The sequence below is a fragment of the Microcebus murinus genome, chromosome 12 (assembly GCF_040939455.1).
Source record: "Microcebus murinus isolate Inina chromosome 12, M.murinus_Inina_mat1.0, whole genome shotgun sequence".
Classification (NCBI taxonomy): Eukaryota; Metazoa; Chordata; class Mammalia; order Primates; family Cheirogaleidae; genus Microcebus; species Microcebus murinus.
The window spans coordinates 25,273,744-25,297,763 of NC_134115.1; the positions used below are offsets into that span (position 1 = coordinate 25,273,744).

The following is a 24,020-nucleotide window of genomic DNA, read 5'->3' on the forward strand; positions in this document are numbered from 1 at the left end:
CTATATTTTTAAAAAGCCTCACTTTACTCAGCTACCAGTGGAGGAGGCAACAGACTATAAAGCTCAGTGAAAGAGTATACCTCTTTCATAAGCTCTTGCTCTTAAGAACAAATGAATATTTTTAAGTATAAAGAAGCTTGGGGGCTTTTCAGTATTGTTTCTCAAAGTTCCAACATACCTACTTATCCTAATTACTCAGTGCAACCTGTGATAAAAACTCTTCATTTATAGTTATTAAACTCTTACATTAATCAGATCACTGGATTATTTACCATCCTATGAAGAATAATTTTTATATGTCTATTTTAACTCCTTTCTCTTAAAAATAATAAGATTCTAGCCCAATTTTTGAGCTTCTGGTTGAATTGTGCAGAACTCTAATGAAGGAAAGTCTTGCTTAACCAATGTTCAGTAGGAAGTATCATAGATATTCTCTTCTCTTTTCTCTTCAGATCTATCCATCCATTATCTATCAGCTATTTGTCAATCAAATGACAAAGGGCTTTTCTTTTAGACAGATAGACACATATATAGATATTTAGAAAGAGAAATAATCAGAAAGAAAACTTGGAAATCCATTCTTTTGTGGAATGGGTGACTAAGTCATATTGAATTCAATAAATTTCTTGGCATCCCTTTGAAAAGTTACCAAATATGATAAAAATTGGCAACTACCTTTATGTACCCATTAAATTCGAAAAAAATGCAAAATATAATGGGATCAACATAAAACAAATTACTTCATTTCCTGATGAAAGTATTCCAGGGCTTTTAGGTTTTAATATTTGTCATTGCCTAAGTCCTAAGATTCTTCTACTTGGATATCTTGGAATGGTAACAAAAGTCCAAGATACTCTTCTAACTTACTTAGAATGTACACTCATGAGATCAGGGATCATGTCATCCCTGTTCCTTTTGGCTTTGTCAGGAACCTATCTCAGGGTTTAGCTGACAGCAGTGTTCACTAAATTTTAGTTCATTGAATTTATTTTTGGCTTAGAATAAGTCAAGAATAGTGTTTGGTTTCAAATCAACAGCGTGGCACAGTGTATAAGCTTTAGCGTGAAAAGACAAAGCCTCTAAACTTAATGTCTAGACTATAGAGCCGGATTTCTCAGCAGCAGTCCTATTGACATTTGGGGCTAGATAATTCTCTGTTTGGGGGCTCTCTTGTACATTGTGAGCTGTTTGGCAGCATTTCTGGCCTCTGCTCACCAGATGCCAGTAGAACTACTCTTCCTCATTGACGTCATGACAACCTAAAGTATCTCCAGACATTGACAATTATCCCCTGGGGGAGGCAAGCAAAATTGCTCCTAGTTGAGAATCACTGCTTTAGAACAAAACCTTAAAGGACAGGAGGAAATTCAGAACCAAAGGTGCAGAAGCTTGAATAACAGACAAATGAACAGAGAACAGTGCAAGGAAGAGGGAAAGGTGGCCTTTGCATAAAGAGAGGCATTTTTATTGATAATGGTTCAAAGAAACACAGAAGCCCTAGGGGAATAATTCAGCTTTAGCAATAAAATGAGAAGTCTGCCACAAACCCAGAAATTGGGAACTTTTAGAACACTCATGCTACCATTAGAGGGTCAGAGTGACTGAAATTTGCAGAGGATTTAGGGGTGTACATCTCTATTGGATGGCAGCTGAGATGGAGGATTGATGCAGAGGAAGAAATGATAGGAAAGTAGAAGAACTTCAAAGTGGACAGAGAACTGTATGTAGTAATCAAGAGGTGTGCAGATTGAGGAGAGCAAGAACTTTATAGCATTCGCTAATTTCCTTCATGTCTTTAATTTCCAGCATGGTTCTTGTACTGTTCCAGGCAGGAAAACTGGGCAACACGAAAACAGAATGATTTCTTTATCACTGGGAATTGATTTTTTTTATCACCAACTGGCACAGTATTTTTACCTGGGAAGACACGTACATGGAAAATAACCTTCTTATTCAATGAAACCTAGGCCTAAAGAAGATATTTTATTCTTGTCCCCTGAAAGTGGGGACAAGAATATCCCTTGTATTGTATACTCACCTGAGGGCCTTGATTTACTCCTGGAGTTAGAGGATTTCCAAAAGCATACTTCTTAGCCCGCTCTACACTCCTCCGAACAAACTCATCGTAAATTGATTCTTCCACGAAAAGCCTGGATGCGGCTACACAACACTGGCCCTGGTGGTAGAATACCCCTCGGTGTGCATATTCAACGGCACTGTCCACTGCAAGGAAGACATTCAAATTATAGAAGAGATATTTCCTAAAGATTATATATTGTGGGTGTATTATATATATATATATATATATATGTATGTATGTATATATATTTCTTAGAGGCAATATGGTGATAAAAAAAAGTTATGAGTTTTATAGTCAGACATGGGCTCCACATATTCCACCTCTTAACATCCTGGTGACAAATTAATCCGTAATCCTTTATTTACCATGGAAAAATACCAAAAAATAGCAAAATTTGAAAAAAATAGTGGTTATTTACAACTTTAATATAGATATCATCAAGAATGTGGATTTGATCATAGATTAAATCTCATTGCAAATGATTTTTATAAATATCTCCCTTTGTTATTAGATGAATGTGAATATTTATTTCAGGCCTCATGTTTTAAGTAGATAACAAAGAAAATCTGAAATGTCTGTTGCATGAAATAATCTCAAAAGATCTTAAATATTCTGATCAAAAGGAAAAGTGCTCTTTGTTGGGAAAAAAAATGAAATAAACCAAAACAACTAAAAAAAAAAAAAAACCCAGCAAAAAAACCCCTAATACTCAGAATCACTTACCCACCTAATGGCCTTAATCTAGCAAAGACGTTTTAAAAATCTATATAAAGTGTATCATATTATTTCATATATGCCTATAAATTCGTATCCACTTAATTTAGACAGTAGAATGTATCTTAAAAGGAATAAATAGTTACCTTAGTAGATTCTAAATAAGAATAAAGTTTTCTTTGCATTTTAATTTTCTATGTGAAGATTCAACTAAACAGTATAGCAACTGGGTGTTATTCTACTCACACCTGCTTAAGTTGTAGTGGGACTGGTTTACAGAAAACCTTAGACAAATTGGGAATCTTGTCATGTTTATAGAATGTTTAATAAAATAATAAGTTCCAAAAAACTTCAGTTAAGATCACAGTAACAACACAGGCCTATTCTATGAAGCATTTGTGTTTACGGCTTCAAATAAATAACAGCTATGAAAGAAAGAGTTGACCATCTACTTCTGCTAATTAACTTTTATTTAGAAAGTAATTTTGGGATTCTACTTGGTAATATAATCAGAATGAGCCCAGAACATTATATAGTGGCATCTTATCATAATTGTAGATTTTGTACATAAACCCAACTGTATTTTCTAGGGAAAAAAAGATAATTTATTTAAAGAGTAGGTGTGATTTTCCTCTGGACATTTCATTTAATGAGCATATGAGCCAGAGAGAAGGGGGATGCCAAGTGTGAAACTGCTGTCTCCTCATTTGGTCTCAGGGCAACATGTCTGTGGAGTATCTCATTACGTTTAATATGATACTAATAATTAAAGGCATGGAATTTTATCCATAGCATGGTCCCTAAATGCCAAATGTTTATGTTATCCAGAATTTAGGTGAGGAAATAGCAATCTTTTCCAAACCAGGAAGAAATTGTGTCTGTGTTAAACTTACCCATGAGTTATAAGTTTAGGATGATTTAAAAAATTTTCAAGAGTAATTCTGCACTCTGATTAATTCCCTATACTTTGATGTTAGAAGCAAACCCTTTTGGAAAATTTAATTTCATTGAATGGCTTTATCAGACACCAGAAAGGACAAAAAGCGAAAGTGGGTCATACTCACAGTCCGCATCAGCAAACACGATGCAAGGGCTCTTCCCCCCAAGCTCCAGGGTCACCCTCTTCAGATTGCTTTTCCCAGCAGCTTCTTTGATCAATTTGCCAACCTGAAATGGAGCATTACAGAGGGAGAAGGCTTAATCTGCACTCACGAAGACAGGTTTATTTAGTGCTTTAAATTTATATGACGTTTGTGCCATAGTTAAACTTCACAGTTAAATTAAAACTCAGGAGAAACCCTAACTGACATATTTCAAGATTTGGCACTTTTAAATATAAAAGGCTCCCTTCTCCAAGCATACAGACACAGAAGAATCAGAAAAATGCTCATCGGTAAGACAGCACAGATACAGAACATGAGAGCTGATCCAGATTGGCTATGCAGGAGGTTATATTTTATTTTAATCAAAATTTCATCTCTCTATGGATATACCAGACACATCATGACCCAATCACAACTTAACTATTATGACTTTTCATCCCTCTACTGACACTCAGAGAATGCTACCAGCCAAACTAGCATATTCACCACGTCCTGAATCTCATTGCTCTTCTCATCATATGCCCACCCCAACCTGGGCTGCCTCCATATTCTATTCTTTTTGGGGGTCCAGCTCATATCTTAGCTTCTTCTTGAATCCTTCTGATGATCTAGGTAGAAACATCTCTCTTCTCCTGTCCTTCCAAAGGATTTCATGGAAACTCCCTCAGAGTCTGCCTCAGATTATATTATTTTTATATATTTTTATTTATATTATGTATTTTTATAATATATATTATGTTATTTTATATTTTGGTAGCAGTGACAATACCCTAATGCTACATACCTCTTCTCAGTAGCATCTATCCACAGTGGGCTCATTTAACTGTTGATTGACAGACTTCTCTCTCTTTCCTTCCCCATAACATACATAATTTGAACAATGGAGTTAGAAGAAAGAAATTGGATCTGTGCTCTGCTGCTACTTTAGTTAGCTGGAAACTTACTATTCTGGTTTCTTTCTTAATGCTAGTTGCCTCTATTGTTTTCAATTTTTTCCTTATAGATTACTTCCCTTCAAGATTATTTTCTAAAGTTATTCCTGTTTTTCTATCTCTAAAACTTGGTCTATTTCATAGTTATTTCATCTTTATCATTTTTATTGAAGCCTAATCCACTAAAATGATCTTTGCTTTTCTTTTTAAAAAATAATTCACTATATTTTGCCTCTTTTATTCTCTGGGTTTCCTTTCCTACTCCCCATGTTAGATTTTAATAAAAAGTTTCTAGCCGAACTGAACAAAAGCTAAGTAAATGCATGCTAAGCGCATGTTGAAATTTTATGTGGTTACTGAATTAACTGCTACTATGCATTATAGAATAAAACATTAATTAATCTGCTAATGTTCTCATCATATTTAAAGATAAACCAAGCCTCAAAGATTCTTCCATGAGACTACTAGAATTAATAAACAAATTCAGCAGTCTCAGGTTACAAAATCAATGTATACAAATCAGTATTTCTATATGCTAACAACAGTCAAACCGAGAACCAAATCAAAGGCACAATACCTTTCACCATAGCAACAAAGAAAATAAAATACCTATGAATATATTTAACTAAGAAGGTAAAATACCTCTACAGAGAAAACTATGAAACACTGAAGAAGGAAATAGCAGAGAACGTAAACAAGTGGAAAACCATACCATAATCATGGATCAGTAGAGTCAACATTGCTAAAATATTTATACAACACAAAATAATCTACAGATTCAATGCAATCCCTATTAAAATATCAACATAATTTTCCCCAGATCTAGAAAAAATAATTCTGTTTCATATGGAACCAGAGAAGACCCCCTATAGCCAAAGCAATCTTAAGCAAAAAGCACAAATTGGGAGGCATAAATTTATCAGACTTCAAGCTATACTACAAGGCTTTAATAAGTAAAACAACATAGTACTGGCATAAGAACAGAGATATAGACCAATGGAACAGAACTAAGTACCAGATATAAAACCATCCTCATATAGCCATCTAATATTTGACACAGCAGACAAAAACATACACTGGGGGAAAGAATCTTTATTCAATAAATGGTGCTGAGAAAATTGGATAGCCACATGTAGAAGATTGGAACAGGATCCACACCTCTTACCTCTCACAAAAACCAACTCACAGTGGATAACAGACTTAAACCTAAGGCATGAAACTATAAGCATTGTAGAAGAAAATGTCAGAAAAACTCTTATAGACATTGGCCTAGGGAAAGAATTTATGAAGAAGATCCCAAAGGCAACCATGGCAATAACAAAAATAAATAAATGGGACCTAATCAAATTAAAAAGCTCCTTCACAGCCAAGAAACTATCTATCACTAGAGCAAAGAGACAACCTAGAGAATGGGACAAAACATTCGCATGTGACACATCCAATAAAGGGCTGATAACTAGAATCTATATAGAACTCAAGAAAATCATCAAGAGAAAAATCAAACCACCTCATTAAAAAGTGGGCAAAGGACATGAACAGAAACTTTTCAAAAGAAGACAGACTAATGGCCAACAAACATATGGAAAAAATGCTCAGCATCTGTAATCATCAGGGAAATGCAAATTAAAACCACAATGAGATATCACTTAACTCCAGTGAGAATGGCTTTTTATCAACAAGTCCCAAAACAATAAATATTGCTGTGTATGTGGACAGATAGGAACACTCATGCGCTGCTGGTGGGACTGCAAACTAGTACAACCTCTGTGGAAAGTAATATGGAGATACCTCAAAGAGCTGAAAGTAGAACTACTATTCAATGCACAATCCCATTACTGGACGTCTACCCAAAGGAAAAAAAGACATTTTATAAAAAAGATATCTGCACTCAAATGTTTATAGTACCACAATTCACAATTGCAAAGATGTGAAACAACCCAAGTGGCCATCAATATGTGAGTTGATTAAGAAAATGTGGTATAGGAATACCATGGCGTTCTACTCAGCCACAAAAAACAACGGTGATCTAGCACCTCTTGTATTATCCTGAAGGGAGCCGGAGCCCATTTTTCTAAGTGAAGTATCACAAGAATGGAAAATAAGCACCACATGTACTCACCATCAAATTGGTATTAATTAATCAATACTTATGCGCACATGTAGTAGTAACACTCATCAGGTGTTGGGCAGGTGGGAGGGTGGAGGAGGGGATGGGTGTATTCACATCTAATGGGTGCGGTGTGCATCGTGTGGGGCACGGGCATGCTTGAAGCCCTGACTCTGGTGGGCCAAAGGCAATATATGTGCTTGAATGTTTGTACCCCCGTAATATGGTGAAATAAAAAAATTTTTAAAAAGACAAATCAAACACCTAAAAGAAGATTAATAAAAACAAACTATTAATAAAAATAGACTTGCATTGGGGAACCCTGTCTGTAATGTCTTTTGTATCCCATTTTTATTCCATAACATACTTCTTTGCTGGATTTTTATTTAAGGTGATTAATAATTTTTTTTTAATTCTAGATAACATTCTCTTCCTTTCCCATTTTCAGTTTCCCAATTTCTTTCAGTACCAGTTTTCTTTCTTCTCCTCTTTTTAATTTAGCTTTACTGAAGAAGTTCTATTAAAGTAGATAACTTTTATGTTAGGGAAGGGAGTAAAACCTGAAGTATTTTTCTGAGAGCTGCAGATGTCAAAACGACTAGCATGAAGAATGGTTAGAATTATGGATGAGGGAGAAAGGCCCCATTTTTGCTTGGTGGAAGTCTAAGTGGCAAATAAAAAACTTGCTTGTATTTTCCAAAAAGTTTGGCCAAAGGCAAACTACAGAAACATCCATTTTTGTCTATTGATTCCTTTCTCTTAGAAAAAAGTAATGATTTATCATTTTTCTGAAAGAGGTTTGCAATTGAAGAAAAGGAAAAACTATTAAGACTAAGGGTAAATAGTATATTCTATGATATTGTGGCATTGCCACCTGGGGCAGAAGTAGCAAATGCTCATGAAGAGGGTATAACTTCCTATGTCTTGCAAAACATGGGTACAGTGTTATTTTATACGAATCTTATAGGACATTAAAAATTCTCAAAAAAAAATCTTATCTTGATAAAAGTGTTGTTAGAAGGGAAATCATTGCTACAATGAGCACAAAGGAGGGAATCTATTGTTTGCCTTTTTCATGGCATTTGCTAAGTTCCCTGATATCTATCTGCCCAGCAAAAAACCTGAAGCTAAAAGAGAACCCAGAAAGAGATTCCAGAAAGCATGGACCTAAGTTCCATTCATTGGAACTAAGATGGGTTTTTCCGTGTGGCTTCTAAAATCATATTGTTCACACTCAATTCTTTAATATTTATTTAGAATTAGTCACTGTACTGGTTTCGCTGGATAATAATGAACAAGAGCCTTTGTGGATATTCCAGAAGGGAGAGAAAGACACATAAAAAGGCCACAGGCACGGGCTCTTATAGCTGCGTATCACGGACAATGGGAACACAGACGGGCACTGTTAAATTCAGAGAGCTCCTGCGACTGCAGAGGAGAGGAGAAACCAGCCAGGGAATATGTGGTGGGAGCCAGGTTGGAACACGTTATGACCACGTGTGAATGAAAAGCATGTGGGAATGAAAAGGTACATGGAATAATCAGGAAGCGATGGGGCAGAGTGGCAGAGATGGGGACAATTTATAGGGAGAAGAAGCTCTTCCCTCACACCTTCCAAATTATCTGAGAAATTAAAGAGTGGGAGAGGAAAGAGAAAAAGGAAAGGAGTACAGACACGTATAACAACCATGACACTTACTGAGTGCTGGGTAGGATGCTACATCTTTCACTACTCATTAGCTCACTTAGTTTTATTCTGTGCAACTCGGTAAGGTTGATATTATCGTCTCTGTTTTAAAATGAAGAAACTAAACTAGCCAGGATATTTAACTTTTGAAGACACACTGCTAGGAGAGATAGAGTCAGAATATGAACACACATGTTTCTTATTTTTTAATCTCCAGGATTTGGGGATGTTTTAGGTAGGGAAATTGCTCCCCAAATGCAACAGAGACTCAGGGACGAGCCAAGACAAACAGGCACTGATGCGGGAGTTGGGATCAGGGAACAGCAACCCCTGGTCCAGATGAACTGGAGAGTGAGCAGGTGTGGTTCTAGGCCTTGAAAGCTACATGGATTCCCTGCTGGGGAAGGGCTAGAAGTCCAGGCTGAGGAATTTGTTCATTACTTCCTTTACTTTCTCTGCTATGACTTCAACCTGTGATTTCACCATTTTAAAATTTATTGCCACATCTTGAACATTCCCATTTGTTTTGTTCACAATAAATCCTGAATGTGGGGCTGGCTTTCCCCTGCCTCAATTAGGGATTTACAGAATGCAAACTTTTACTACTCTATGCCTATGAAAAACAAAGAAAAATACATATGTATTTATCTCATTTTAAAACTATCAAGAAAATTTGATCTTCCAACATTTCTGTTCTATATGTTTAATGTTTCTTTATGTTGGAGTAGCTCATTGGGATCATAAAGTAATGGAATCAGCTTCACTTCCCTGTCTGAAATGTTCTTTTTGCTTCTCAATCTCCAGGGAGCTAAGAGAAAAAAAAGGTAGCAAATCCTCAAAGCTCACAGCAAGTTCTAGCACCCATTTGGACATCATTATTCCTTCCTGTGAACCTCCTCACAGCACTTTGTACACATTTAAGTACTTGTCACATCCTGCTTTGATTCTTACTTGCCTTGGCAGCCTTCTAAATGGGGTGATGCTCACTCTTCAAGGTCTATACTGTATACTGATGAAAGGCATACAGTAGTCATTGCATTCAGCATCTAACAATGTCACATTATCTAACAGAATGACTCAATGATTTTTTTTTTCTTGGTACAGTATGATCTCACCACTTTCTTTTGTTAGGATACAAAATTATCTCCATAAATGGGGGATCCATTTTCCAAAGTCTACCTTTCAGAATGCTGTCTTTCTCTCTCTCCTTCCTGCTTTTCCTGGCAGTGCTCATGGTTGGGGCCCTGTTCTTTAACCTTTGGATGGCCAAGCTTGAGCCAGACAGAAAAGTTAGGCTTGGCCAAGAGTAACATTGAAGGAAGGTGAGTTTCTGGCTCCCCTTTTGAATGTCTAAGGAGGAGAGAGCCCCAGACAAGGAGCTAGGGGTAAGCTAAGGGTGAGGCTCTACTATTTAATTTTCCTAATCTACAGGATAACATTACATTCATTCATAAAAAAATCACCTATGGCCTAATTTACATTTTCTACTGTGAACCTTACTAATCATAGGACAAGATTTCAACAACCATATTTCTCATCATAAATAATGAGAACATGTTAAAAATAGTTCACTCTAGTCCAAGTTTGTAATAGGTGTTTCATTTCATCCAAAGTACATCTGCTTATGTTCTGTACACATATTTGAAGGCTAAAATAAGGATGATTAAAAGGAACTTTTGTTTTAAGGAAGTATTGGCTCAAAAACAGTTACATAAAACATGCTTCTGGCTTCTGATAGCTGGAGATGCAGACACTCTTAACTTCTGGGCTGAGTAAGTGACATTACCTCTGTTGATCCTGTGAAGGCCACTTTGTCTACATCCATGTGAGAAGAGATGGCTGCTCCTGCAGTAGGCCCGTAACCAGGGACAATATTCACCACTCCAGGAGGAAACCCTGCCTGAGAGGTAAAAAAGGAAAATTCATCTAAGTGGTTTCATTCTTTTATTATTATTGTTGTTATTATGGTTATTATATAGTATCAACAATATATTACATTATTTTTAGCCCCCATAAAAGTAACCTGAAGCGTTGCACTACTGAAGGCCCATTTTTCCTCAGGGTAAAGCTATGGATTAGGGTTCCACTGATGACTGTCTCAAATCTCTTTATAGTAACTCACAAAGAAAGTATAAGTGTTTGGTAGTAGAAGGAAAGCAATGTGTTTATCAGCCCCACCAGCAAAACTAAGAAGCTAAAGGGATCTCACGTTTCTAGTTTCTAGCTGTTGTCAGTTGCTCAGGGCATAACAGCTGAGGTGAGAGCCCTATTGGCATTATATAATCAGTAAAATGTTAAATAAGCATAGTCATCCCATTTATGATTGCACTTCAGGATTGATTTTAACTCCAGTTAAAGAATTAAGGTAGAAAGTGTGGGAACTGAGTAGGGCATATTAAAATTTCATATTAATTGCATCAAAATATTAAAATATTTCATTTTGATATCTCCTTTGAATGTTTGTAATTTGAAATACAGAATATTTTTAAAATATGAATTCAAATTTCCTAAATTGAATTTTCTAGTAATTAATGCTTGTTTTTTAAGTTTTGGTAAGATAAGAAAACAAAAGGACAATGAATTGTTTGCAAAAAAAAAGTATATTAACACAATATAGGTAGTTGATAAAAATCACTTTCATGTGCTCTTTTATCACTTTTGAACAGGAAGACAAATGCAGAGAAAATACTAGAAAAGTGAATATAAATGTCCACTTATGGGTAGATGTGTTTAGAAATAATGTGGCCTAATATTGTATTTCCCCAAAAATAAGACCTACCCATAAAATAAGCCCTAACAGGATTTCTTAGCATTTGCGCAATATAAGTCCTACCCTGAAAATAAGACCTAGTGATGGGCGTGGCTACGCAGCGTATCTGCACAACCCATGCATTTCCTCGCAGAGCAGTAAAGAAGACGAGCAGCCCTTCTCATCTGCCCCATGAGAGCTCTATTGCTCAACATGAGAGATTGGGGCCAATGGTTCTAAAGGAAATAGAGTCACAAGAAATTCAGGATGGAATTCGGGGTTTGGAGAGTTATGATGATGTTCCAGAAGAAGATGACTTAACTACATTTGAATAAATGTAGATTGTTGTACCGTACTTAAAACAATAACACATCCCCTGAAAATAAGCCCTAGGGTGTCTTCTTGAGTAAAAATAAATATAACACTCTGTCTTATTTTCGGGGAAACACAGTAATACAAACAAATTTGCAGAAATCACAAGTCCATTAGTGGCAGGGACAAACCAATTTAACGTTTCAAAATTTGAAAGAATACTATATCAATGTCAATATGAATTTATGTTCACAAGAGTTGGATAAAAGAAACCAAAAAGTGATCACAAGGTGACTGACACCAAGCCCTTGCATTGGACTTCCTGTCTGCATTTGGGCAGAGACTCCTTTGGGTGAACTGCCAGGAATCCCAGCCAGCAGCCATGCTAAATGCATCCTTACACTCGACGGGAGACTCTTGTAAATAATGTAGTTTACAGCAGCACCAAATGAAGTCCACCTCTTGTAAATTAGGACTGGAGTTCTTGTGCACAGTTTGATATAGGAGACTTACCTCTTTTATTAAGGATGCCATATGGAGTGCAGTGAGAGGAGTTTGCTCTGCTGGTTTGACAACTACTGTGTTTCCACAGCTCAGGGCAGGTGCTATCTTCCAAATAAACATGAACAACGGGAAATTCCACTACAAAGCAATATATAACAAGAGATTCTTTGTATTGCTGAAAAGCACATTTGCTAATCTAAGTTCACTTGATATACCCCCTGCAGAGATTAAAATGTAATTGTCGTATTGTTGTGTAATCATCTGGTGTATTCTAATTAACTTTGTTGCTAAAAGCAACTAGTAAATGATAAGATTCTGTAAATAAACTAGATATGGGAAGGGAGTAGGAGAGATCTCCAAAATTTAATCAAGTACTGTCAATTTGAGTTCTTCTATCAAAAAGACAAAAATCACTGATGGTTTGGCATACCATTAAGCATATTATAAGTGATCTGTAAGTGTTGAAAAAGTGTGAATATTTCTCCCACCCCACAGGTGATTTATTATGTTTATTTACCTAATTATATCATTAGTAGCATTTATTTCTAGGACAAATATCTTGTTAAAGACAAAGATATCCTGGATCCAGAAACTGAGTGCTTGGGTTCAAATTACTCAATTACCACCAGCCATGTGAAGTTACACGAGTTAATGGCACTGTATGTACAACTGCATCATCTTTAAGTGATGATAATGGTCCTCTCTACCTCAGATAATTGTCCTGAGGATTAATCAAGAAAGTGGGCCAAGAACTTAACATAGTGACTGGTTCATCATAGGCACACAGTATATATTAGCCATTATTAGTATTTGCAGTTACCTAGTTTTTATAAATGTTCCTGTAATTTTTGAATTAATGAGGAATTTCATTAAAAATTTTGATACAGACACATTTCAATCTCATTGGAGTGAAACACAATAGCCAGTTATTCATCTAAGAACTTCAAGATACTTCACCATATTTTTATTTGGCCTCCTGAAGTATATACTTTGTTGTTAAAGAGACATCATTTAGATAGTCTCCTGTTTATTAATCTTAAAAGGAAATCTTCACAATTCCAATTTAAAAAAATAGTACCTTTTTAAGGAGAACTTGGGGTATCAGAGCCCCTCATCTTAAGACACAGTATATTCCATATAGTTCTCTAAATGCCTCTGGTATTGTTTCTTTCATTTTAACTTAAAAATATCTTTCAAGATTAGAACACTCTGGTTGGTACTATTATCCATGATAAGAAGCTTCAATGAGGAGATGAAGAGTGCTGGAGACCAACAGAGCCTACTACATTTCACTAAAATGGTGACTTGCAGATGTGCCAGCGATGAGCACTTTGCCATACACGTGTAAAACATGGCTCTTAAAGAGAGCACATAATATGATTTTTAAAAGACAACCCATAGAGTAAAAGATTAAATTCTGTTGATACTATAGTTCTGAGATACTCTCAAGAGACATGCCAGGATATAGATAGGTTTTTGGACTACCTAATTCACATCTAAGATGTTTAGTCACAGGGAGACCAAGTTCAACAAATCCTTTATTTACTCCATATTTAACAAATATATAAGAAGATTAATGCCCAACCAACACATGAAAAATGCTCAACATCTCTCATCATGAGGGAAATACATATCAAAACCACAATGAGATATCACTTAACTCCAGTGAGCATGGCTTTTATCACAAAGTCCCGAAACAAATGTTGGTGTGAATGCAGACAGAGGAACACTCATACACTGCTGGTGGGACTGCAAACTAGTGCATCCTCTATGGAAAGTAGTATGGAGATACCTCAAAGACTAAAAGTAGAACTACCAATTGATCCCACAATTCCCACTACTAGGTATTTACCCAAAGGGGAAAACAAAAACATTCTGTAAAAAAGACATCTGCATTCAAATGTTTATAGCAGCACAATTCACAATTGCAAAGATGTGAAACAACCCAAGTATCCATCAATACATGAGTGGATTAATAAAATATGGTATATGTATAATATGGAGTACTACTCAGCCATAAAAAATGGTAAACTAATACCTCTTGTATTAACTTGGTTGTAACTAAACACTATTCTTCTAAGTGAAGGATCACAGAATGGAAAAACAAACACCACATATACTCACCATTAAATTGGTACTAATGATCAAAACTTATTTGTACATACAAAAGTAACATTCATTGGGGATCGGGCAGGTGGGAGGGGCCGGGTGGGGATGGGTAAATCCACACCTAACAGGCGTGGTGCGGGCTGTCTGGGGGATGGGCATGCTTGTATAGCTCTGACTCCGACTATGCAAAGGCAATTTATGTTACCAAAGCATTTGTACCCCAGTAAAATATTCTGAAATTAAAAATTAATAAATAAATAAAAACAAATATATAGGAATCTATTTGTGTTTTAGGAAGCTTCATTACTAAATCCTATAGAATTAGAATTATTTTATTAAAAATGTAGAGTTATATAGAAGAACAACTTACAGGAATGATTTGGCCACATACACCAATAGGTTCATGCCTTGTATAAGTAAAAATGTTTCCATCTAGAAAGTGAAACACACACACAATTATGTATACACAAATGTACTCATCATTCACAGAATGGTGGTTAGGGGCTGGTATAAGAGAACAGTGTAGACAATAATTAAAATATAAAACACATCTCCAACTCTTCGCAAAATGAAAATGGAGTCCTCAAATAGTAATTTGGAATGACAGGAACCATAAAATTGAGTTAGGTGAAAGCAAAACACAATATTGGAAATAATATGAAAGATAATTAATTCTATCTCTCATCATCTAAGAGGGCTGATTTCTAAATCATCCTTCTCAAAGGATGACAAAGGAAGGAAGAGGTCTGCATCTAAGAGAAGAAATACATTTAGATGTTTTTCTGGCAGCTCAAAGTTCTATCAGTAATAGTAATATTTTTTCAAAAATGTAATAATTTAAAAAATAGTAAAATTAAAAATCAAGATAATTTCTTAAAATCTCTCTATGATTAATAATCCTTTCCTACTCACTTGTTCTAAAATGTTGTTTTCTATTTGCCTGTCAAATAATAAAAGTAAATTATCTTAATTCATGAAAACAAAATCCGGAAATAAAGGACATTTATATTTAACCTAGATTTGACTGATTCATGTGCTTCAAAGTTTGGTGTGATCATTCCAAGAGTTACGTTGTGCTTTGTGTTCAATTCTGTTTTGGTTTCCATAGAAGCCTCTGGCTTCAGCAAGAACTCTCTTTATTGAGATCTATTTGTGCTTTAAATGGCTTCTACCATTTTGTTCCAGAATAAGTGAGACAGTCATTAAAATAGTCACATTTCTTGGTACTGCCATGGTTTCACTCTCCTCTTCTCACTTTCTGGTTACCATTTCTGACCCATGGGACGTTCCAAGTAGATTGGAAATGCACAGCAGGGCCAGTGCTAGAGGGTGCTGTATTACTCAAGTCAATACGTTTACATGAATTAAATTCTACCAATACTGTTTCCCAGAGTGATACTTTTTTTTAAATTTCCTATAATGTGTTTTTCATATTTCTACCCAATTTTGTACATACTTCACTACATACATACATGTCCACGAACATGCATCCTTAACTCATGATATAAACACGGTTCCTTCTTGCTTTGAAGCTGTTTGAAACAAATCAATGTGAATTAGTTTGTTTAATTAGCCTGGTCTAACTGCAGTGAGTTTGACCAGGCACGGATGATTATAACTGACTCATCCCGGACATGCAAAGAGGCACAAATAATTACATTATAGAAAGGGTAAAAAATGTGGTTATTGGAATAAACCCAAAGAAATAATTCCAGAGGCCAGCTTTTAAAAGTTAGAGCCCTTAGAGAGACAATTGCATCAAATCAGTAATTGTGGCCATAAGCATGTTCTTATTTTAATATTTTCTAAAATATGCATAGTGTTGTTTCTGCATAATCATGATTATGCAGAAACAACTTTAAAAGCCATTTGTTGGAGCTCACATCCAAGGTTACTGGGTTCTGAGTCTTCTTGGCAGCAAAGAAATAAAAACTGAAAAAGCCATTTGATGAATCTTAACAGAACTTCCAAGTTCAGAGCTGTGTTGTCTCAAAGTCTAGCGGATACAATTTTGCCTTACATGGTTGAAATCTTTAAAAGGGAGAGTTTAAAATTATTCAGATTTATAGTAATGTCACTGCTACTCCCACCCCTAGTGGTTTCCTGAAGCTACTCACCGGCTGGTATTGTACGGCCCTGGATCTTGTCGGCCCAGCCTGCACAGTAGTGTAATGCTTTTATGCAGCCTCCTAAATCCATCAGGTATGCGTTGGAAAATATTTTCCCACTATCCATTGCCTCCATTGTCTGAAAAAGAGATCAAATTCCATAAAAATTTTACATTAAAAAATATATAATCAATATTTTAAATAATTGTGTCCTAGAGAATTCTGAAAATATAATTAATGTCTAACCTCCTCTTTTTAAAAAACAGACTCAAAAAAGTTAAAATGACTTTCTTGAGGTCACATAGCAAGATCTGGGTACAAAGGGTTGTGAGATTCTGGTTTCTAAAGACTAGTGCTTTTTAATCTCATTTGAATATCCTCCAGCTAGCAAATTTTCTATGAATCAGTCATAATTTGATACATACACAGCAGATGAGAATGGTACTTCATCCTAAATCAGAGTTCTAACAAGATTTCACTTACTGTGTAAACCAATTTAGTGTGACAATTTAGTGTCAGTGACTATTAATAATGCCTCAATAATCATTTTTAATTATGCATTCCATTTTTATATAGGCAATCTATTCACACACACTTAAGTAACACCTGGAGTTTTCATTCATAATTTTCTTCAGCAGAATTTTCAATTATGAAACTCCCAGTTTTACCCTTATTATCATAATCATCATTTGAATGGTCTATGAAGTTCAACATTTTCTAATCTAGCACCCTATCCCTTATAGGATGACCTATCTCCTCTTTTCCTTCTCTTCTTAAGCAGAACTCCAGAGAGCTCTTTGGGATATAATGTTCTGCTGGGGTGAATACCTGGCAGGAATATCCTGGTGATAAACTGTTAATGCTGTCTTGTCTCTGTATTAAAATGTCTACCATCTCAAAATTTAATCAGATACAATTTTTATATGACTGTATTTTTTCCCCCACAGGATCTTATGCTGACAGGCAGTCAACAGATCAGATAAATAAGAGAAGCCAAGTTTAACCAAATTCTGCTTTCTTCCTACAGGACATTTATAATTTAATTGTACATAGCTTCTGGTCCCATATTTTTGTATATTGTGAATTATGATAAATCGTCCATTTAGCGATATTTAACAATAATTGCTAAGGTTGATTTTTTTTTGAAGTAGGCTTCTTTGGAAATACCATTTTAAGACTCTAAAAGTAATAAAAATTTACTATGGAATCTGATCTTGGTATTGGTTTGGGTCATATTGGCTTCATTATAATGCCCAACTGAGAAGACAAAAAATAAGGAAATACCTTCCACAAGGACATTACCACTGAATTGTCTAATTGCTAAAATATAAATTAAAAAAACAAAGTACAAACAATTTTTATGAACACATCAATGATTGGATATTTTTTTCTTTAATCTTTGTCTTTTTCACTTGTAAAAAGAACATCATTTAAATATGACCATTTTGAACAGCCATTTCAGGGAGGGAAAAAGTAGCTATTTATTAAATACCTTGGTGGGCTATTGGATATGCATTTCTCTAAAAAGAAATAAGATTTATTTTAGAGAAATATTTTGGGCACCTTTCACAAATGATGAGTTTTCACCTAAAAGAGTTCACTAGTCAAGTACTTTAAGAAACCCAGTACATCATTCCATGAGATTCAAACTACATGTGACCTTGTTAAAGGATTTGAGAAGAAGTTGCAAGGTAAAGGAAAGAAATTTCTTTAATTTGGTTTAACTTGGGGTTTGACAACATTTAGACTATGGAATCTATTATGGGAGCAGAAATTAACATCACCCAGAACTGGAGTACAGATGAATATTTGAGAATAAACTCAATGGTCAGAGTCCTACACAAGAGCTGGGAGATAAAGTCTTTTCATTTTGTTTGGAGAGAGCATGTAGTGATCACTAAAACAAAAACAACTTGCCAATGCAAACAATAAATGCTTTTGATAGCTCTATCTCCCTATCCAGTTTTGTTAATACTCACTGCCAGCAAGAGACGATCTCTCTCGATTAAATCGGCCAGCTTGTACAACAGTCGTCCCCTCTCTGAAGCATCCATAGTACGCCATGGAGAGCCGATCTGAAAAGCCTGTCTTGCGGCCTTCACGGCTTTGTCGACATCCTCCTGTGGGTCAGAGGGAATTTAATTCAGTAGGCTGAGCATACTGGATCAGAAAATCCAATGGCAATAACTCAGCGAAATAGACTGAAGCTCCTTACAAGCTGGCACTGTGTCTCCAATAGCCTAAAGTCTAGCACACCGTGCACACTCAACTACACCATATTGCAGTTACACTTGCTGAGTCATCTTTAGAATGACCAGTCCACACATCTTGCATATGCTTGATTTCCCAGAATATAAATATCATGGTAATAGTTGCTATCATTTGCATGCTTGCCATGTCTCGAGCAATGTTCTAATAACTTTACACATAGTAACTCATTTAATTCTCAGTCATTTAAAGGGAAAAACATGTCCCCCATTTTACAGACGAAGAAACTAAAAAAGCAAAGAGAGAAGAGCTTTATCCAACGTCAATAACTAAAAGTGGCTCAAATGAGTTTTTGGCAGAGCTCATCTCACTGTAGAGCCTTCGCTTGCTCTCACCACACATCACACTCCCTTGGTGACTGAATTATAGGAGTTGCAGGAAAAGCTAAAGATCCAAAGTATTGAATATCTTCTTTGATCACTGTTGACTCTTTACAGCCTGTCCCATTCTCATGCAGGGCCTATTAAAGGGTGAATAAGAACTTTTCTTTGCTGCTGAAGAGTAAACATTATAAACATATGCCCATTTCTTTAGTGCAGAGGGAAAAGGCACAAAAAAGGCACAGAGGGAGCAGACCTGGTATATCAAAAGGTCTGCAGGGGGCAGCAGCCCCCCTTTCCCATCTGGGTACAAAGAGATCTTTTTAAACACTATACAGGTAATGAAATAATTTTCTTATTATTAATAATGCACTACTTCAGACTACATTCATTCCAGCAAAAGTCAAATAGTAAAGTGACTCCCCACCCAGTCTACCCTCCTTGATTCCCTGTTGAGTTGCCTCCCTCTAAGCTCTTTCTTCTTTCCTGTGTTTTTTGATACCAGGTATCTCCTCTGGTTCTGTCCTAATCCACCTCAGTTAAAATGTAAAATGTTGTCCTGGCCACTCCATTCCCCTGGAGATCTTTGTTCAGACCTCTTTTGAACTCCACAGAATATACCTACTATAAGAATCACCACCTTCCTCTTTCATTACTACTTCATATATCCATTTTGTTCTCCATCAAGTGAGCCACAAGCACCTTTAAGGCATAGATCATTTCAATGTTATTTTGTACATAAGACGGGCCGCTTCATGAGAATATGTGTGCTCCATAAATCATGACGGCATGATAGACCAGTGGCTTGCAAATTTTTGCAGGAGACATAATTTCCTTTGAGAATTGAGGAAGGGGGGAATAATTACCCTAACTGTTTTAAGTTATAAAAAAAGCACATCCAAGCATGACACCTCCCCCTTGGAGAAACATGGACCTCAAAATAATATCCCCTTCCTTAGGCCGTATTCAATAAAGAAACCCCCAAACTTACAAATCTACCAATGAAATATAATTTTTGTAGGATTTATCACCAAACTAAGAAGATCTGGGGTAAGAGGGATGTTTTAGAAGTGCAATATGGTATGATCAAGTGATGCATTTACTGACTATAAGCAAAGAGTTTTTCTCTATAATAGATCACACACTGGTATATCTCACTGTCTAACTTTTGAGAGAACAATAAGGATATACAATAAAATACATGCATTTGTTGCTTGCCTGTTCCAAGAAATATACATATATGATTGTGTGTGTATGTGTGCATATATATGTGCAGACACACACACACACACACACACACACAGCGTGCATATTTGGGGCATTCAGTTAATCCCATTGATTGCTTATATTTGGACACTGTCTTATCTCATAGGTTTTAACTGTTTCCAAGTTAAATTCAGAAAGGAATGTGGAAAAAAAATAAAGAAAAGCAATACATAAGAATTTGAGATTGCCAGTATGATTTGTGGATACCATGGCCTATAAAATATATGCTGCTCTGTGTTTAAACAGATCTGTGTGACACAGCTTCCATTTGGATCTTCCGCTCAGTGTCCTGTCATCAGCCTTTGCCAAATATGGGACATTCTAGGAATTCTGACCACCCAAAGGGATATGGATAAACTGGCTTCAAGACAGGTAACCCTGTTATATGGAAAACACATTCCTAGAGAATTCTGCTTTAAAGAAAGATGTCCTTGTGCTTATGTTCTTTGGATCATGCCCTTCCTTTTCTTATATATTTATATTGTGCAGGAGCAGAAATAGAATAATGGTAGTTAATACATAGTTTTGGAACAAAACAATCCAGATTTGAATTCTGGTTTCTCCTTATTAGCTATGTAAGCTTTGAGCCATTTGACTACACATTCATCCATCTAAAGATTTAATAAACATGCCACTCTGTAGTATTCTTAGCATCAGGCTGCTAATGACAGAAAAATGAAGTAAGGAGACTGCCCTTTTGGAATAATCAAATGAAAGAGACATACAACCAAATCAACACCCCAATACATTATTATAAACAGTAAAAAACATTCTGATGAACTTTTGTTTTGGCAGGACTTCTCTAAGGTTCAGTTTTCTTATCTTTAATATAGGGACATGGTTACCTCACAGGGTTGTGTTGAAGACTAAATAAGGTAACACTTGAAACACATTTTCCGTGTGACAGATGTTAAGTGACAATTGTTATTGTAGTGCTAGCAGTCAAATCAACCTTTAACAGTAACTCTTAGGAGTTCTAGTATATTCTAATCCTCCTTTCCATTTTCACTGTCCTGCACTATTTAGGCCCTTCTTATTTCATTTTATCAATGGCCTTCCCAAGTTCATTTTCTTTTCTCCCTAAACTGTCTTGCCTATTGTTACCAGGCTAACCTTCAAGTACTTTTATCTTATCACTTTCTCTTCCAAATGTTTACAACTGTTCCTTTTTATCTACAGTCTGAAGGCCAAACTCCTCTGTCCAGTTCTCAAGGCCCAACATTATTGGGCTTCACCTCACCCATTCAAACTTGGTGTCACATTATTTTCTACTTTGCCTGACCCAATTCCTTCTCACCTTTGCTCCTATAACTCTCCTTGCCTAGAATGTTTTACCAGTACACCACTTTATACCACTTTACTTTCAAAATCTTACATATTCTTTAATACCCAGTTCCAATATTAATCTACCTACATTCTAACCAGAGTAATCCAGCTACTAGTCAAGAGCCTGCTAAGCTTCAGGAACAAGATAAGACCTTTACAGTCCCACCAGTATTGCTATAGTTAAGCATCACTGACTTTGGTTTTCAGGTGAGTAGACTATGGCTCATAGACATGAAATCCAGCAGGCTGTAGAACCCAAATTTGATCCCATATCTGACTCCAAAATCTAGTTCTTATAGCACTTCAAGGCTGCACTAATAATGAAATCCTTTCAATATTTACTACTGTCTCTATTATAAGCTATGGTATTTCTTACTATTCAGGGCCTACAATAGGCAGTCAATAAATATTTAATAATTTGGTTACCTATCTTACAAACTTCTCATGTTACACTGTCTTCATATAGAGATGCATCTTCTATGACATTTATATAATAAATCATATTTTAATAGATTTCATTACATAACAAAAATTTTTACATTATTCAAAACTATTAGGCATCAGGGTTGTTTTTCAATTCCAAGACTGGGATTTTCTTGGATTTTTGTTTCAGGACTGACATTTTCAGAGATATAATTTTTTTTTTTTTTTTTTTTTGAGACAGAGTCTCGCTTTGTTGTCCAGGCTAGAGTGAGTGCCGTGGCGTCAGCCTAGCTCACAGCAACCTCAAACTCCTGGGCTCGAGCAATCCTTCTGCCTCAGCCTCCCGAGTAGCTGGGACTACAGGCATGCGCCACCACGCCCGGCTAATTTTTTATATATATATATATATCAGTTGGCCAATTAATTTCTTTCTATTTATAGTAGAGACGGGGTCTTGCTCTTGCTCAGGCTGGTTTTGAACTCCTGACCTTGAGCAATCCGCCCGCCTCGGCCTCCCAAGAGCTAGGATTACAGGCGTGAGCCACCGCTCCCGGCCCAGAGATATAATTTTTTAATTAACCAGAAAACAATTTGGTACATAAACTAGGATTTGCCACCATTAATACCACTTTTATTTATGGCATTTAGAATGTTCCATTTTTGAGGAAAGGGCCACAAGCTAAATGGATGAAGACCGTTCAAATGTTACAGAGATATCAAAAGGCTGTTAAGCACAGTTAAGGAAGAACTAAACTATTCAATCACTCTCACATGGTGCGTCTCACACCAAATTCATTCAGAGATGCAGAAAATAGTCATCAGACCAGTTCTACTTTTACACCTGTCACAACCACTTACTTTAATGGACATTTACTTTTATCCCCACCAATTATTTCTTAAGTCATGCTTTAGTATTAAAAGAAATTTTCAGGATTAGTCAATATATCCTGAAAGAGCCACTGAAGTGAAAAGAAAACAGTTCCCACCCACATCTGTTCTTTGCTTTGTAACCTCCATTTGTTCTATTCCCTCCTCCTTTCTTTATAATACCATTGAAAGGAGGTATATAGCCCATTGTGAGCACCATTCTACTTCTAAATTAAATCCCTAAAACCTCTTGGCTCATTATTTAAAGAGTCAGTTTCAGAATTTCAGGTTGACTGTGACTATGTAATTTACTTGATTTGTACCTTTCATTTGGTAATGTTATCGTAGTTTCCTATACATTTGCCAACAAAATTGCAAAAACATCAATAATTATTTAAAAACAAAAGTTTTGAATAATCTGAAAAAGAATAGGAAAGCATTGGTTGTTAAGCACACAGCCGCTCACCACGAACAGTTTGTATCATAAACAATTGAGTTTCAGTGATCAAATGTCCAACTACCTCAATTAGCATCCTGACCTGATGTGAAACTTTGCTGGATGTTACTGACTGTCCCTGATTGCTTGTCTGAGCAGTAGTAATTGTCAATAAGCACGGAGCAAGTTAGTGGTAAAAATGTCCAAGGCTTCTAGTATGATCATCAGCTTTCCCTTACTACACGCTAGGAAGAAGGTTAAATCCTGCAAACTATGCCAAGGAAAGTCCTCGACCACCTGACAAAGTCTCAAATGGAACTTCAGAAGCAGAGATTTATTTTACTGATAAAACTATTTCCAGTAACAAAGCTAAATGTTCAAGGCTCCAGAGCTAAGACATCAAAAATATTGATTAATATTATTAACTCAATGATTTTTAATGAAATAACTTGGTAATTTATTGTCCTTTAAGTTCTGTTAACTTCTTAGTTTTCTCTAGCAACTTAGAACAGTGTTATGTTAATAAAATATTTCTCTCCATTTCAAACCTATGATTAATCCCTTCTTAGGCAGCCTATATAATATATCTAGACACTATTTCAATTTAAAATCAAGCAAGAGAAAAATATTATGAAAACATCACCAAGACACCCAAAAGCACAGGCTCATCATCATCACGACATGACTACTGAGTGTCTTTATGGACCAA

At 35.9% G+C, this 24,020-nt stretch overlaps 1 protein-coding gene across 1 annotated transcript in view; it reads right to left on the reverse strand.

The window, feature by feature from the left end:
* The window catches only part of LOC105874782 (aldehyde dehydrogenase 1A1-like), a 41,546-nt gene that overhangs the window by 12,242 nt on the left and 5,284 nt on the right, over positions 1-24,020 (reverse strand). Inside the window, exons 3-9 of the mRNA XM_076008628.1 lie at positions 18,385-18,525; positions 16,415-16,544; positions 14,668-14,729; positions 12,198-12,326; positions 10,410-10,523; positions 3,859-3,961; positions 2,039-2,223 (exon numbers count right to left, since the gene is read on the reverse strand). Coding sequence (XP_075864743.1) covers positions 2,039-2,223; positions 3,859-3,961; positions 10,410-10,523; positions 12,198-12,326; positions 14,668-14,729; positions 16,415-16,544; positions 18,385-18,525 — 864 coding nt within the window. The remainder of the gene's footprint in view (positions 1-2,038; positions 2,224-3,858; positions 3,962-10,409; positions 10,524-12,197; positions 12,327-14,667; positions 14,730-16,414; positions 16,545-18,384; positions 18,526-24,020) is intronic.